Source organism: Furipterus horrens, unplaced genomic scaffold (genome assembly GCF_987537825.1).
Source record: "Furipterus horrens unplaced genomic scaffold, mFurHor1.1.pri manual_scaffold_6, whole genome shotgun sequence".
NCBI lineage: Eukaryota > Metazoa > Chordata > Mammalia > Chiroptera > Furipteridae > Furipterus > Furipterus horrens.
This window is the reverse complement of record NW_028327176.1, coordinates 141,328,615-141,345,043: the sequence shown is the minus strand read 5'-3', so window position 1 is coordinate 141,345,043 and position 16,429 is coordinate 141,328,615. Positions and strand designations below refer to the sequence as shown.

At 37.2% G+C, this 16,429-nt stretch overlaps 1 protein-coding gene across 1 annotated transcript in view; it reads left to right on the top strand.

Moving 5' to 3' along the window:
- FBXL4 (F-box and leucine rich repeat protein 4) overlaps window positions 1–8,862 on the top strand; it is a 71,782-nt gene extending 62,920 nt beyond the window's left edge. The window contains exons 8-9 of the mRNA XM_090279692.1: window positions 2,015–2,327; window positions 6,500–8,862. Coding sequence (XP_090135818.1) covers window positions 2,015–2,327; window positions 6,500–6,663 — 477 coding nt within the window. The 3' untranslated portion in view covers window positions 6,664–8,862. The remainder of the gene's footprint in view (window positions 1–2,014; window positions 2,328–6,499) is intronic.
- Window positions 8,863–16,429: the final 7,567 nt, after the last annotated feature.

Below are 16,429 nucleotides of genomic sequence, written 5' to 3'. Positions count from 1 at the left end.
AACCAGCGACACTTAGCTCGCAGGCCGACGCTCAATCCACTGAGCCAAACCAGCCAGGGTTTAAGATGTAATATGCTATGGTAAATGCTGCCTTAGAAAAATAAGCTATTTTAAGATTGAAGTTTGTTGTTACTAGTAAAATATTGTTACCATTGATATTTGTTATCAGGAAATGAAATGTTAAGGACTGGACACTAAAGTTAAGAAATAATGCTAATATTGCTGAAACTACTACTACTGTCATGATTGAAAGATTTCGTACTGGTCATAGAAATACTGTTCGTTCTTCACAGCGGGTCTGGAGTTTACCAGGGTAGTAAGAAAGCTCTTGGATAAACTTTAATACTATGTTTATTTCAGTTTATTTTCTGTCAAATGACAAAGTCAATTTGCTATTTTATTTTTGACTATCAAAATAATAGCAATCAGAATCATGGGTTTCAGAAAGTTTTTAAATCGTTTCTTTCTAAAGAAGCAAACTAGCTGCCCTAATTATTAAAGCTACGGTTTTGTGTTATTCAGGTACACTCACTCAAGTTAGATAGTTATATTTCCCCCATTCTGTTTCACACGGCTTCTGCATGATTCTACCATACACAGTTGCTAAAGACCAGAACCTTAGAAATCACCACTATGTCTAGTCCATAAGCCTTTGGTACTGACTCAAAATATAGCCCCAAATCTGTCCATTTCTCCAGTTCCAGTGCTACTTCCTTAATCCAAGACCCTGTCACTTCTCCCCTGGCAGGCTTCTTCACTGGACCTCCTCCCCCATTCTTACTCATCATAGATCATCTTCCATATAGAATTAAGAGGAGAGTTCTTATTTTGTTTTAATAGAAATCATATTTGTTTTTAACCCTCCACTGATTTTCTTAGCACTTAAAAAACTCCTTCATAACCTAGCCACAACATAACTCTGCCTGCACAGCTGTCTTCTTGCTCACTCTCCAGGCCCATACCGATCCTGGTTCTAGTTCCTTGAATGCACTGAGCTCACCCTGGCAATCCCAACAACCCCCGCTCCTTCCCTCAACTCCTGACATTGCGACTACTCCCACATACTCTGTTTTATTATTTTCATGCCACTTACCACTCTCTGAATTTACTTGGCTTACTTATTTGTCTGTATGTCTTTCCCCAAAAATGCGAACAAAGTCTTTGTTGGTGCACCGTTGCTCCTAGCATCTGGAGTGGTGCTGGCACAACATGGTTGGAAATATGATAAAAGAAATAAAAGGAAATAATCTGGAAGTGTTTGCTATTTTGTTTCCTTTTGATTTCTGTTGATAATTTTGATACCTGATTGTAAAAAAATCAAGTGAACCTCTTAAAATTTAATAACCTGTTTAAAGAAACATTATTGAAGCATATACAGCCCAGGAATTGAAATGTTTCATCCTTGTTTAGTAAAGGCTTATCCTGTGATCTTGAGGTAAATCACCTCCTATAACTGACAATGGTTAATATATCATGATCTAAATTATTTTTTGTTGTATAGCCAGTCCCCAGATGCTTCATTTAACCCAAAACTAGTATGCTCATTAGTACTATCAGCATATTCACATACAATTTTAGAGCCTAGTAAAAGGGTACACCTGTATTGAGGAGATCTTACATATCTACCAAAACTGATTGATTAAATGTAAAATAGAAGAAGGTAGGCCTTGTCAGCCAGTAGCAGGAGCAAGGTCAAAATGGGAGGCCTACAAGAACAACAGGGAATCCTCAACTTCTTTGTGAGAGACTAAGGATTTCAGACTGCTTTGGGATTTCATTCATTAACGTCCTCTGTCTGGAGTTCTGTTAAACAGGTTTTTATATAAGTGATTACTCGTGCTGTCTCATGAAACAGTGTCAGGTCACTTAGATGAGTGCACAGATCTGTATTAATGAGAATGTGGTATGTCTGCATGAAAGCAAGCAGAAGATGATTAAGAATGTTTTAATTTGCTCTAAACAGTCAGTATTTCTGAGCATAATATGTAAAAGATTGGAATTACTTGATTTCCAGATTGAAGACTACGATGTGATAGCTAGCATGATAGGAGCCAAGTGTAAAAAACTGCGTACCCTGGATCTGTGGAGATGTAAGAATATCACTGAGAATGGGATAGCAGAACTGGCTTCTGGGTGTCAGCTTCTGGAGGAACTTGACCTCGGCTGGTGCCCTACTCTGCAGAGCAGCACTGGGTGCTTCACCAAACTGGCACGACAGCTCCCAAACTTGCAAAAACTCTTTCTTACAGCCAACAGGTCTGTGTGTGACACAGACATTGAAGAACTGGCATGTAATTGTACTAAATTACGGCAACTGGACATACTAGGTAAGGATACAATATATAAAAAATTTTAAAGCCTTGACATAAAAGCTAAACTCAGCCTTTTTGCAAAAAAAAAAAAAAAAAAAAAGAAAAGAAACTTCTTGGATACAATAAAAATTTTGTCCTGATAAGACTGCTTGGTTTGCTAGGAAGTACAAGATAGGTTAATTGATATGGAGAGTAATTTTATCTGTGCTTGAGTAAAAGAGTGAGGATAAGAACAGAATTTTATTGTTGTACCCATCAGAAAGCTCCAAATAACCGTTAATTCTTGGCCTAATAAGAAGAGTGAGAATTTAATATGAGCTGTATTCTCCATTTTTATTAAGATTTAAGAAATCCATTTTTTAAATGAATTCAAGATATATATATGTATATGTGTGTGTATATATTGTCGTTGTCGTTGTCGGCAGCCGTCCGTCTCGAGAGACGATGGTGTAGCTTCTTAAGAGTCTATCTGCACCGCCGAGAATGGCTGTGCAGTCCGACTCGGGAGTGACATGGTATCTGTCTCCTCCCGTGTTGAATCGACATCTTGCGATGACGCTGAAGCTACAGAGCCTGGGCAGGGTGATATGGAGGGTCTGCTGTTGCCCATGCAGCAGACCCCCCCTCTCTTCGCAGCTGAAGGGTCCAAGGGAAAGACGGAGTCGATACAGCTTGGCTTCAGGTGCGCCGCAGGAGTTGCCGGTGTTGACTACAACGTCAAACCGCCTTAGGGACTCCGGCTCCAGATTTTCTGTCGGGGTTTACTCCCTTAGCCTTTCCCCTGAAGAGATATGCCGCAAGGCAGCGGAGGTTTTTTGGAGTCAGAGTTTTCCTTCTCTGATGTGCCCTGACTGGAAGATCGAACCAGCGACACTTAGCTCGCAGGCCGACGCTCAATCCACTGAGCTAAACCAGCCAGGACATGTGTGTATATATATACATGGATATATATGGATATATATATCCATATCTCTTCTTGATCTTAAACTCTTGACTAAGAAATATTGTAAAACCTCCATTCCTGAGAATTCTAGTTTTTAGAAATAGTGCTACCCCAAGACAGATCTAAGAAAAATCCTTTTCAGTTCTGAGATTCTCTGTATATCCTTGTTGCAGTTTCTCAGCCAGGAACACTGAGGTTTTGTTACTAATTCTTACCTTAGCCAGAAGTACAAGCAATGCCATAGCTATAACTGTCCACACAATTGCTACTTTGTGCACCTACATAGTGCTTGCACTGTGTTCTCTGGTAATTATTGGTACTAAGAGATTAGTCCATGAAATTCTAATTATATTTTTTCCTTTTTATTAATCATTGAACAAAAGGAAAACCTAAAGATTCTCAACACCTGTGCTTGTGATTTTAGTTTAAATCTCTTCACAGTCCAGGCTTATGATACATTTGTGTATGTTCCTTATATAGTTGCACATTACTTACTCAAGATAAATCTAGGCAAAAATTCTTGCCTAAAAACTTGAGGAGGAATTCTTGCCTGGTATGTTATGCATACTTTGGTCCAGATACTTCATCTAGGTTATGTTTTCCTTAATTTTCCTAGCTCAGGGAGTTGGGCATCATTGTCTTTTTATAGGTGAGAGCAGTTAATATATGGCAGAGCAAGAGTTCAAATTCATGGTTATTGGCTCCACAGTCAGTACCATTTTTTTTGTAACACCACAGCCACTTACCTTGCTTGTTTTTTTTCCTTCCTACCCACCTTAACCTTAGAGTTAGCCTAGAGAAATGTATATAAGAGAAATATTTTGAAAAGTTCAATAAAAAGTCATAAATTCACAGGGGGAATGAAGAAAGAAGACTGGGGCCTTTAAAAAATGGATTAATTGCATCAGGCTTCACTTCAGAGAATAGTGCTATTGTTGCTTAAAATCTGCTTTACAACTCTCCCCTGAAAGGAAGGAAGGGAGGAAAGGGATGGAGGGAGGGAGGGAAGGAGGGAGGGAGAGAGAGAAGGAGGGAGGAAAGGAAGGAAGGAAGGAAGGAAGGAAGGAAGGAAGGAAGGAAGGAAGGAAGGAAGAAAGGAAGGGAGGGAAAGGGAAAGGGAAAAGGAAAAGGAAGAGAAGAAAGGGGAGGGGAGGGGAAGGGAAGGGATGAAAAGCTGCCAGTCTGAAATAGGTGCTACAGAACCACAAAGAAGTCAGTAGCACTGATCCTAAAATACCAGCATAGTCATGATGAACAGTGAGATTGGTTGTCGGGTGGCCTCACTTTGGCTTATAAATGCATGTGTTACTTGACTGAGACATAAAAGAAAAATAGTAAGGGGTATAATCACTTTTTGAAAACATTTGTAACTTTAAGGAACAAGTAACATGATCTGTTAAGCTATAACTAATTACAGATAGAAGATAGCCATCATGCAAATATATTGGGAAATCACATTATTATTAATTACATTAACAGTAAACGTAAACAGCAATTTACTGTATGCTTTTATACTGTTCTGAGCATATATTAACTGACTTACTCCTCACAACAACCTTATGAGATACTTCTGAATAAACAGGCTGAAAGAGGTTAAGTGATCTGCCCAGGGTCTCATGGCTAACAAAGAATCTGGATTTGAACCAGAGTCTATTCTCCTAACCATTGTGCTACATTTCCTTTATTATTATTATTATTATTATTATTATTATTATTATTATTATTTTGGTTTCCTTTCATACTTAAGTATTAGAATCTTTATTTTTTAAAGGATTCTTAGTTAAACCAAGCAAACTGGCAACATAATTGTGTCATGAGTGAATAAAGAAAGCACAAAGTGCCCTGGAAGCCTAGGACAGGGGACCTTTGTCTAGGTAAATTTTCAATCTCTAACTTCCTTCCCTGGCATTTTCTTAGGAACTCTTGGTTTATTGGAAAAGTCAGATTTTAATGACCAAGACTTTGAAAAATAGAAAACAATCACAATCGTAGGTAAAAAAAGACCCACCACATAGCCAAGTATCTTAGTTGAGATTCTCTGGTCTTATATAATAGAAACCCACTCAACCTAAGCATAAGAAAAAGAAAACTATTGCAAAGATACAGGTGTCTCTCTCTCAGATCCCACGGGTAGGAGCTCACTATGGTCAGACCTCAGGAGGTACTGGGAAACCATCAAAAGGCAAGGGAGCTATTTTCTGTTTTTCTTTCCTTTTTCTATCTTGCCCCTGCCCCTGCAATTGTATGCCTTGTTCTTTCATCATGCTTGTCATCTCTACTTCTTTGGGTCCGCATGGCCAAATAGGATAGACCCAGCCCACTTTTACATGTCTTTAGTTCAAGGGATCTGTGGACACTGAAAGCTTTATTGAATTCCAGTTACAAATTTTCAGGAGAATCTGTGTTAGTTTGGTGAGGGACATGGCACAGCCTGGGTAGCACTACAGTTACAGCTTTCAGAGCCCATGTCGGGGGGGAGTAGAAAGGAGTTCTCAGAGAAAAGGCATGAGTTAACATTTCAGGAACTTTAGTCCCCATCTCAGTAGATGTATATAGATAGATAATACAATTGTGATCCTCCCCCCCACCCCAGGAAAGCTGTGGGTAAAGAAAGGTATGTTACAACAGGTGACATCTTAGTGTCTAGTGATAACTTAGCTCCCATCTGAACATTCCATAATCACTTCAGATTTAACATGGACTCATCACCTATCACTTGTCTTCCACTACTGCCACTTTTTACTCACCACGTACTGTAACACTTACCAAGTTGTGTTGTTGTTACTTGCTTTCAACCCTGGTCACTGAGTTCCTTGCATCTTTAGTGCTAGAAACAGTTTATACAGAGTAGTTGCATTGCATAGAATTAGAGATTGAATCATCGTAAGCATTTGCTGCCTGATTTGACCCACAGATTAAGGAACAAGATTCCAACAGTTTTGAACTGTGGTGACAGAAATAGGAATGTCTGGAGGAGCTGCTTGGAAGTGGCAGGAGGTAGGAATAAAGATAGTGGGTAGAGTTTTGATAGAAGATTGCCAAATGGTCCAGGAAAATTCAGTTTGTGTTTGTTTATAGGACTATTTCAGTATGAAGTTTTTTGTTTTAAGAAATATTTTTCTTAACTTTTAAAGGCAATTTATTTTAAGGTTATTGTGAACAATAAATAATAAAGGGACTCTTTATCAGAACATTATATAAATATTATTTAAAGTGTTTTATGTGCTTTTGTTTTTTTAAACAGGAACAAGAATGGTGAGTCCAGCATCCTTAAGAAAACTCCTGGAATCATGTAAAGATCTTTCCTTACTTGACGTGTCCTTCTGTTCTCAGATTGATAATAGAGCTGTGCTAGAATTCAATATGAGCTTTCCAAAAGTGTTCATAAAAAAGAGCTTTACTCAGTGACTTAATATATGTTCTATAATAAAATTAATGTGCTTTTGTAGGGTTTTATCTTAGGGTTGGTTTTGTTTTGTGTGTTGTGTAGCTTCTATAATGATGGGGATATCTTAACCCATTGTTTTAGGTATTAAAGACAAATATGAATATTATGAAATACAGATCGGTATTGCCAAATACATGTGTTAATCTGTGAGAAAAATATGATTTTTATTGAGTGTATTTATCACTTGGATGGCACTGATAGAATTCTATTAGATTCCCTCTTCTCTTGATAATTTCCATTTAGCATGTTATTACATTGCAGATTAATCACTTCCACTTGTAGAGGCTTCTCGATTGCACAAATGAATGGATTTCGCAAAATGGAAATTTCCTTTATACTTGCATCCTTGTCCAAAATGTGCTGTTAGACCTATAGTTTGAGCTCAGAGCTCAAAAAATCTGTTGCAAACTTATGTGAGAATAGAGATCTTGCTTATTTTGTCTTAACCTTTTGATAGCACAAGAAGTATATAAAGCAGCTTGATGTTACTTCATAATTCAAACAAAGTTAATTGTCATCAAAATTAGCTATGTTTAATATTAAACACTGTTTTGCTCCACTTCCAGAGCTTCTGATTCAGTAGAATTTGCATTTCTAATAAGTAGTCAGACAGGTGATGCTGCTGCTGGTTTGGACCTCTCCTTGAGTCTGGTGGCTTTTCCTGAATCCCAGTGAATTCCACATATGGTGGGAATAACTGTCCTTATTTTGTGCTGTTTGGGTTTTTGGTTGAGTTCATTACAAAGCATTATCAAGTCTGCAACAAAAGCTGAATTGCAAAGCCCTTTATTGTTTCTTAACAGTGGTTGAGGGTATTACTTTTTATTCAAAAGAATTTAAATATCAGCTCTGAGCTCAAAAACAATAAAACTACTACTTTAGCAAACTGCTAGTTGACCCTATTGGTTCAATAACACAAGATTGAGTGAAATATATTCCACAGAGTATCTACTGATGAGTAATATAGTATATAACCATAGGTTTTAACACTTTACATTTTTACAGACTTGTAAATTTGACCAATTAAGCCTACTTTTTGCTCCATGTGTATTTTTACCATCACCAATTCTAACACATTTTAGCAGATTCTACTTCAGTTTGTACTGAAATCATGTTTTCTTAACTTAGAAAATATTCTTACCTATAATTACTCCACACCTACTAGTGATAGAAACTAACTCTTCAGATGCTTCAACCTTGGCACTGGCTTATCAAATACACAACAATCACTAGGCAGTATCAGTAATGTATGTCAATTCATCAAGAGCCAAGGAAAACCACTCAGAATCATGTGCCTTTTTATTTTATTTTATTTTTTGAGTATTGATGTTCCCAATGTTCTCAATTCTTTCAAGCAACTGTTAGTGCCAAAAGGCTAATAGTCTTAAGTGAGTTTACTTTGGACAGATCTCTCCAGCTAATGAATCAAAAACAATTTAATTAATTCCCCATTGGTAAAAAGGCTTTCTTTGCTTGGCTAACAAATGAGCCACTCAGACACTTACTTTACAGCTTTACTTTTATTTTTGTAAAGAAATTTTGCTGTGACAAGGTACCTTGTTTTAAATTTTCTAATTTCTGTGGCCACTGCATTCGATAAATTGAGAATATTATGACAAGTACTTAGTTTGGAATTCCAGTGTAAATATAGTGTTCTTTCAGAACAGCTACAGTGTAACTGCATGTTAAACACAATGCTTTGCCATCTAATTCAATATCAAAATAATCCGTACCTCACTGTGCCTTAAACACGTGTCACTTGAAGTTCTCTCTCTCTCATTCGACATTATGAGTATGCACTGGTAATAAAAAACTAAAAATATTGTGGTGTGACAATCTGTGTGACATTCAAAATGCTGGTAGTTATGACTGCATCACTATATTTTGTAATGTGCTGAGCAGCAGTGCAAGTGAAGGGGAGCAGCACCTTGGTCTCTGCTGCAGTTATTCAGCTCTGCCTGTGGAGTGTGGAGGCAACCATAGACAAGACAGAGTGAATGAGTGTGGCCATGTTCGAATAAAAGTCTATTTACTATGGACACTGAAAGTTGAATTTTGTATAATTTTTATTTGTCACAAAATATTCTTCCTTTGATTTGATTTTGATTTTTTTTAGCCATTAGAAAATGTAAAAAATAAATAAAACCATATAGTCTGGATTTGAATTGTGGAGTGAATTTGTGGCTCTTGTTCTAGGATACTTTCAAATCAATTAGTAAACCCAGCTTTGCCCATTCCGAATTTTATAAACCACTTCAGACTTGTTCTCAGCCTTTATCTTTCTCATTTTACTATTTAGATTTTAAAATGTAGAATTCTAATGACTTAGAAAAATCCAAACTTGTTACCATAACAAAAGTTTTGAATATTTTCTTTTTTATTGAAGTATATTTGACAAATGTATATATTATATACATTTATATTAAGAATTGTGTATATGAAGGTGTGCAATTTAATGATTTGATTTACATTGTGAAATAATCAACACATTCAAGCTAATTAACATATTTCTCTTTTCAGATAGTTACCACTATCTGGTAGTGGCATTTAAGCTTTACCCTTCTAGCAAATTTTAATTGCACAATAAAGTATTAACTATGGCCTCATTGTTATACATTAGAACTCCAGAACATACATGAATCATACCGGCCCAGATTAGGGTTGCTCGCTCATATGGTATTTTTAGTTTTACATTTTTGAGGAACCTTCATGTTTTTCATAACGGCTGTACCAGTTTACATTCCCACCAAGAGTGTACCAGGGTTTCCTTAACCAGAGTGAATGTACAGACTATCCATTTAAATTTGAAGCCAAATGACTCATTGTTATTACCATTGTCAGCTGACATAAATTTTTAAATAATTATTTGTCTTAGCATTTGGTAAGGTAAATTATCTTCCCAGTGGCTAGTAATAGATAAGGACATGTCATTGACTTCTGTGAGCAAAATTACAGGATGCTCTCAATTTAAATTGCTTGAAATGAGACCCTAAAAATAAACAATATACAACAAACAAAACACAGACAGTAAATATTCTTCCTTTCCTTTGGAGTGACTTGCTTTGAACTAATATGTAACAGGAAAACTGACTTATTTACAGAAGTATTATTTTGGGGTGCTTCCCAGGAATTAACGACCAAAACCTTGTATTTGTAAGTAAAATAATACTAACCAGGTAGTCAACAAAAATTACATTTGGTTATCATATATATTAATAATGAATGTTTGTTCATTTTTTACTTTAATATATTAAAAGGATGTTATCAATGACAGTAATTTTCATTTTCAAAGCCATTTATCACAAATTTATCTGTTGCATCTAGTCCTCCCCTTTTAGCACACTTAATATTGGTACTTCAGAAGAGCTTTTCTTTAGCCGCTATGAAAATTTTGTCAGTGATCCTTAACAGAATATTAGCTATTGCCAAAACACTGTTTTAGCAGCTATCATTTTATACTTGGAGCCTAGTTCTCTAGCAGTACCTTGATGCCAATAAACAAATGAGGTGATGATTGGCAGCAATAGCTACAAGTCAAAAGGTAAAAGGTAAATTAGAATGATTTGTTATATATATATTTTTATAAATATGGATAGAGGTCAAGATTTTTCTTTTAGCACAGTGGAAATAAGATTTTTGCCTATAGACTTCCGGCCGAGATGGACACCTAGATAGACATTCTGCATCTCCCTCCACAACTAAGAAGGAATGCAGCTACCTCAAAACTACAGACAACCAGAAGTTCCAGAAAATCGAGCTGCATGGAAGTCCAACAAACAAAGATATAAAGAAGAAATACTCATCCAGACAGGTAGGAGGGACGAAGCTGGGGCAGAGAGAGTGGGGTGTGGTGGTGGCAGTAGTGTTGGTGGTGGCAGGCCCACGGAAAATGCAGTTACAGGTTTTAAAAAATCAGGAGGGACACCTAGGGAGCACTCCCAGCACCAGACCAGACTGCACAGCTCTTTGTCCCAGTGCCGGGGAAAATAAAGCTCATTGCTTTTGACTGTGCAAACCAGTGGGGGTTGGGGCAGAGGAAGAAACTGCCCATCTCTCAGCAGAGACCGCTTGTTTAAAGGGTCCGCACAGTCCTAGAACATCTATAGACCCACCGCAGGACAACAGCTAGAGAGGCACCAGTCCCATACGAAAGTGGGAGAAAAAGGGCAAGTGCTGAGCAGGCAGCATTGTACCCCTCCCCCCAAAACAGCACTACAACATGGTGAAACTGGTTGCCCTCTACTGACGAATACCTAAGATTCCGCCCCTTACAACGTAACAGGAGTGACAGATCTACCTAAGACACAGAGGCAAACAAACACAGGAGCCTGTCAAGATGAGGAGACAGAAAAGTATGGCACAAAAGAGGGAACAGATCAAGGTTCCAGTGGGAGAACTAAGTGACAAGGAGATAGCCAACCTAACAGGCACAGAATTTAAAACACTGGTGATGAAGATGCTCACAAGCTTGACAGATATGCTTAAGTATAGGCAAACGCATAAGGGAAGAAGTGAAGGCTATGCTAAATGAAACAAAGGAAAATCCACGCAAAACCATGGTGAAGGGAAGGAGACCGGGGTTCAAATCAATGATTTGGAACATAAGGAAGAAAAAAAGTCAGCCAGTACAGAATGAGGAAATAAGAATTGAAAAAAATGAGGAGAGGCTTAGGAACCACTGGGACTTTAAATGTGCTAACATCTGAACCATAGGGGTGCCAAAAGGAAAAGAGGAAGAGCAAGAAATTGAAAACTTATGTGAGAAAATAGTGAAGGAAAACTCCAAATTTGGCGAAGGAGGTAGACATGCAAGTCCAGGAGGCATGGAGAGTCCCGAACAAGCTGGATCCGGAAAGGACCACACCAAGACACATCATGGTTGAAATGCCAATGGTTGAAGATGGGGAGAGGATCTTGAAAGCAGCAGGAGAAAAGCAGAGTTTCCTACAAAGGGGTGCCTATATGACTGTCAGCTGATTTCTCAAGGGGAACTTTGTGGGCAAGAGGGGACTGGTGGGAAGTGTTCAAGGTGATGAAAATCAAGGACTCACAGCCAGGATTGCTCTGTCCAGCAAAGCAGTCATTTGGAATAGAGGGGCAGATGGAGTGCTTCCCAGATGGGGTGAAGCTAAAGGAGTTCATCATCACCAAGCTATTGTTATATGAAATGTCAAAGGGACTTACTTGAGAAAAAGATCAGAATTATGAACATTGAAATGACAATGAACTCACAACTATCAACAACTGAATCTAAAAAATAAAAACAAAATCCAACTAAGCAAACCAGAATAGGAGCAGAATTATAGGTATGTGGATCATTTGGAGGGTTGTCAGCTGGGAGGGAGAAGGGAAAGAAATGGGGAAATGGTATAGGGATTAAGAAGCATAATTATTTGGTACAGGATAGACGGGGAAGTTGGGAGTAGTATGGGAAAGGGTGAAGCCAAGGAGCTTGTATGCACGACACATGGACATGAACTAAGGGGGCAGGGTATTGCTGGAGGGAAGGGAGGTACTGGGCAGAGGGGAGCAACGGAAAGAAAAAATTGGGACTGCTGTAACTACATAATCAATAAAATATACTTAAAAAATAATAGTCATGGGGATGTAAAGTACGGCATAGGAAATACAGCCAATAATATTGTAATAACTGTATGGTGCCAGAGGGGTACTTGAAATACCAACAAATTGTATATTTGTAAAGTATACAATTGTCTAACCACTATGCTATACACCTGAAAGTAATACAAAATAATATTGATTGTAAACTGTAATTGAAGAATTAAAAAAAATTTTAATGGACCTAAGAACTTACAAAGTATTCGGGGCTCACACTGGCCATGCCTTCTGAAAAAAAAGAGAAAAGATTTTTGCCTATAAATGAATTATTGCCTTAAATTTTAGTACATGTGAATATTATAAATAGTTTGAAAGGAAAAAGACAATTATCTTCACACTGACATTGTAAGAGGAGGGAAGATTATTATCAATGCATCTGGTAAAGTAAATTAGTGCAGTCTTAGCTAAAAAAATGTTAAAGAAAATTTCTAAAGCAAAGTAGTCATGATCAGATAAACTAAGTAGGTAGCTCTTTCTGTTACAAGTGAGAATCTGTACAGACAACTGAGATGTTCTAAATTTTTATTTCTATAAAATGTTCAATATCTAATGGTTTTTATTGTTTGATTTATTCTGTACTTTAGTAAGATAAGCATGAGCATCTCATTAGCTCCCTTTGAAAATTGGTCATGTCAGGACACTGCTGTCTATAACGGAAGGTTTGGGTAAATATGTTTGTTTCATAGCCTCTGAAATCAGACGAGGACAAGCCTGGAAGATGAGCCATCCTCTGTGTGCTGAACACTGACAGTCCATCCTCATTCTGTGAAACGGCATCAGCTCGGATGCATTTTAAACTCTAAAATTACACAAGTTTGCACTTAAACTGTAAACTAACTTCACACTGTAATTTATTCTTTCTACTTTCTCTGTAATTCCACTAAATGGGATTTATTTACTTAAAAGTTTGGTTTGTCACATAATGATAGAGCGTTTTCTCACTTTTACTTGTAAGGTAACATGTATGGTGGTATTTATTAGCTTTTTGTTAGAAGCCAATTCCTTCATTACTGATTAGCTCCTAAGTTGTCCTATAGTTCTTAGTCATGCCCAGACTACTTTTGGTGAGCTAGAATGGAATAAATGACAACAGATAAGATACATTCATCCATTCATTTAGTCCACAATGTGTATACTGACAACAAAGATGCATTGACATCTGTGTTCCAGGCACAAAGTGGGGTGGGGATGGGTTTATAGAATGCATCATCAATAACCGCAGAGCAATTTTCTGAAATTGTTATATGCCAAGAAAATATTCTGTAGTGAAATAAGTATGGGATATAATGGACTCAACAAAGGTAAGATTTTTTGCTGCTAAACTTCAGAACCTTAAATCCCTAATGGACACTGAAGGTGCGATGAGTTAAGGTCTGTAGTGTTTCCTAATTTCTGGTGGAATGCTTGTCAACATGTTTTGAAAACTTAGTTTCTCAGACCACAATTTGGAAAATGTTGCTAAGAAGCATTACATGGCATATTATGAAAAACCTCTACTACAGTAACTTTTAATATATTTTCTAAAGATTATGCATTGTGTTTCTAACAAAGGTATTTTAAATTTATAATTTTAGAAGAAAATTTGGATGTTGATTAATACTTTGATGATGTGATTTTTAAAAATATTTCTGAGCATGATTACTTTTCATTTTGGCCCATGATTTCTATCTCAATTTTTATTCATATATTAGACTTTTAGAATTTGTCTTTTCTGTGAAATATGAACCATAGTCTAGTCATTGGGAATGCCTAAAGGAACTTCTGTACTATCTGATGAGTTTTAATATTTGTATGTGGGATTCCACTCTCAAGTTGCTTTATTTAATTTTTGTATGTTGTGCTAGTTCATAAACTTCTAATAAATTGTGTATTAGTTTTTAAAGTAGAAATTTTAGATTAACTTCTGATTAGTGACTTAAATTTAATATATAATTTAAAAAATTGAGTATAGTAACAATTTACTACAGCATTTGTTTTTAAGTCTGAGAATTAAGGAAGGTGGTAATTTATTACAGCAATTGTTTATTCCCAAATGGATAGTTTTATGTGAACCCTATTTTATGTATAGTCACATATATACATATACATATATTTATTTCAGTCACAGGTAAATGTGTGTTTAATTTCTTTCATTAAACTTTTTTAGGGGGCAATTATATTTCTGCAGTATGTTCTATTGAATATAAATTGCTGCTAAGATTCCAATAAAAGCTAGAGGATTGTTAATATTAACAAGTACTGGCACACCAGTTTTCTTACTTGAGATGTTTTTGCTGATAGATACCCCAAATAAAGAATTGATAGTGTTGAAGCCTTGTTTACTTTGTTTAAAAGTCCTCAAAATAAATCTGCATATTAAAACCTAAACTAGTCATGCCTTTATAATGAGAATAACTGAAAGATGTTAAAATGTGTGTACCTAGCATGTTATTCTTAAAGTTTGTCAGCAGTGTGCCTGACCATGTGTAACTACCCAGAAAAGAGAAACACTGTTCAACTCTGACAACTGTTCTACTTCTTTCAATATGTCTTCTCATACCCCATCTCCGTACACTTCTGCCAAAGTCCAGGGTCTCATTTCCTAGTGTATGTGCCTCAGTTTTACCAGGGCCTAGAGTCTGAGCAGAACAATGTTCCTGGATCATCATCAGACCCCCTTCCTCAGTGCCTTCAGTCCTTGTAAGCCTCTATAAGAAGCCAGAAGCCTCAGTTTTAAATCTGTAGCCTTAAATCCTCGCTCATAAATTAAATTAGGCCATATATTTTTTATGCTTTGAATATTATGTAGCAAATGCTAAGGTGAATTTTTAAGCCTAGTGGTGCATGGAGAAATGCAACCACCAACTCTCTCGTGGAGGGAAAAGCCCTGGTTTGTAGTGCCTTCCAATTCTATCTTCTAAATTCTCCCACAGTGACCGATTTCAGGCTACCACGTGAAGCCACTTAGTGCTTTGTTAGGATGAAATGCACACACTTTGCTTTTTTCAGTTGGCATGAACTGGCTGTAGCTTACCGCCTCCAAATGAAATTATCAAACATTGGTCTCATCTCTGAAAAAATAGGAATGATAATTAACTAGATTTTTCCTGGAGTTGGTGTTATCTATAGTCAAGTTGTCCTTCAAAATCAATGAAATTCTTTCTTGCCACTGAGTACATTAAAAGAATAAATTAAAATAAATTTTTCTAAACAAATATCTAATAATCACTAGTAGGAGGTTTAAGAATAGTAAGGAAAACTGAAACTAATGAGAATCAAATTATTTTTGCTGATTTAAATCTGACATTGGTCATATAAATTGATAGAGCATTGTGTGTTGGTGGGATTGTAATTTTAAAACACATTCCCATATATTTCCATGGACTTTGAAATTATATCCCCAGATAAATTGTGACATTTCCTTTCTGCATGTGGGTGCAATTTTACATTATGAAATTGTCATCTAGATTCATTACACCTATTTTCCAAACACAAATGACCGTAACTCAAATACATACATGTCATATACCAAAATCTAAACTGCATAAAAACATTCCATCACTAATGTTTATACAGGAACATTGAAAAGATACTTGCACATCTTTATAAGAAAGATTCTTTATTTGGGGACCTCAAAATTTTTACTTTTGGGGACTTCCGGTCAAGATGGAGGCTTAGACGGACACGCTAGGTCTCCCTCTACAACTACAGTGGAATACAACTACTTCAAAACAAAGGATAACTAGAAATTCCAGAAAATAAAGCTACACGGAAGCCCAACATATGAAGTTATAAACCAGCAGTGCCATTTGGGCAGGTAAGAGTTAAAGAAGGCAAAGCTGTTTGCGGAGCGGCGGGGCGGGGCGGCGAAAAATCCCGGAGGCAGTCAAGCCCCTGGCGTGCGCGACTCCGGCGCTGGGGAGCAGCCGCAGCATCGCCTTGAACAGTGAGGCCCAGGGGGATGGGAGGACGGATCCCGGTCTCCTAGCTGAATAACTGTGTGAATCCATCTTGGACCCCCGCCCCCACAGAAAGCACCACAGGGCTGCGAAATAGGTCGCGGACAGGCAGGCGACTCCGATCAAGCCCCTGCCCTGCGCGACTCCGGCGCTGGGGAGCAGCCGCAGC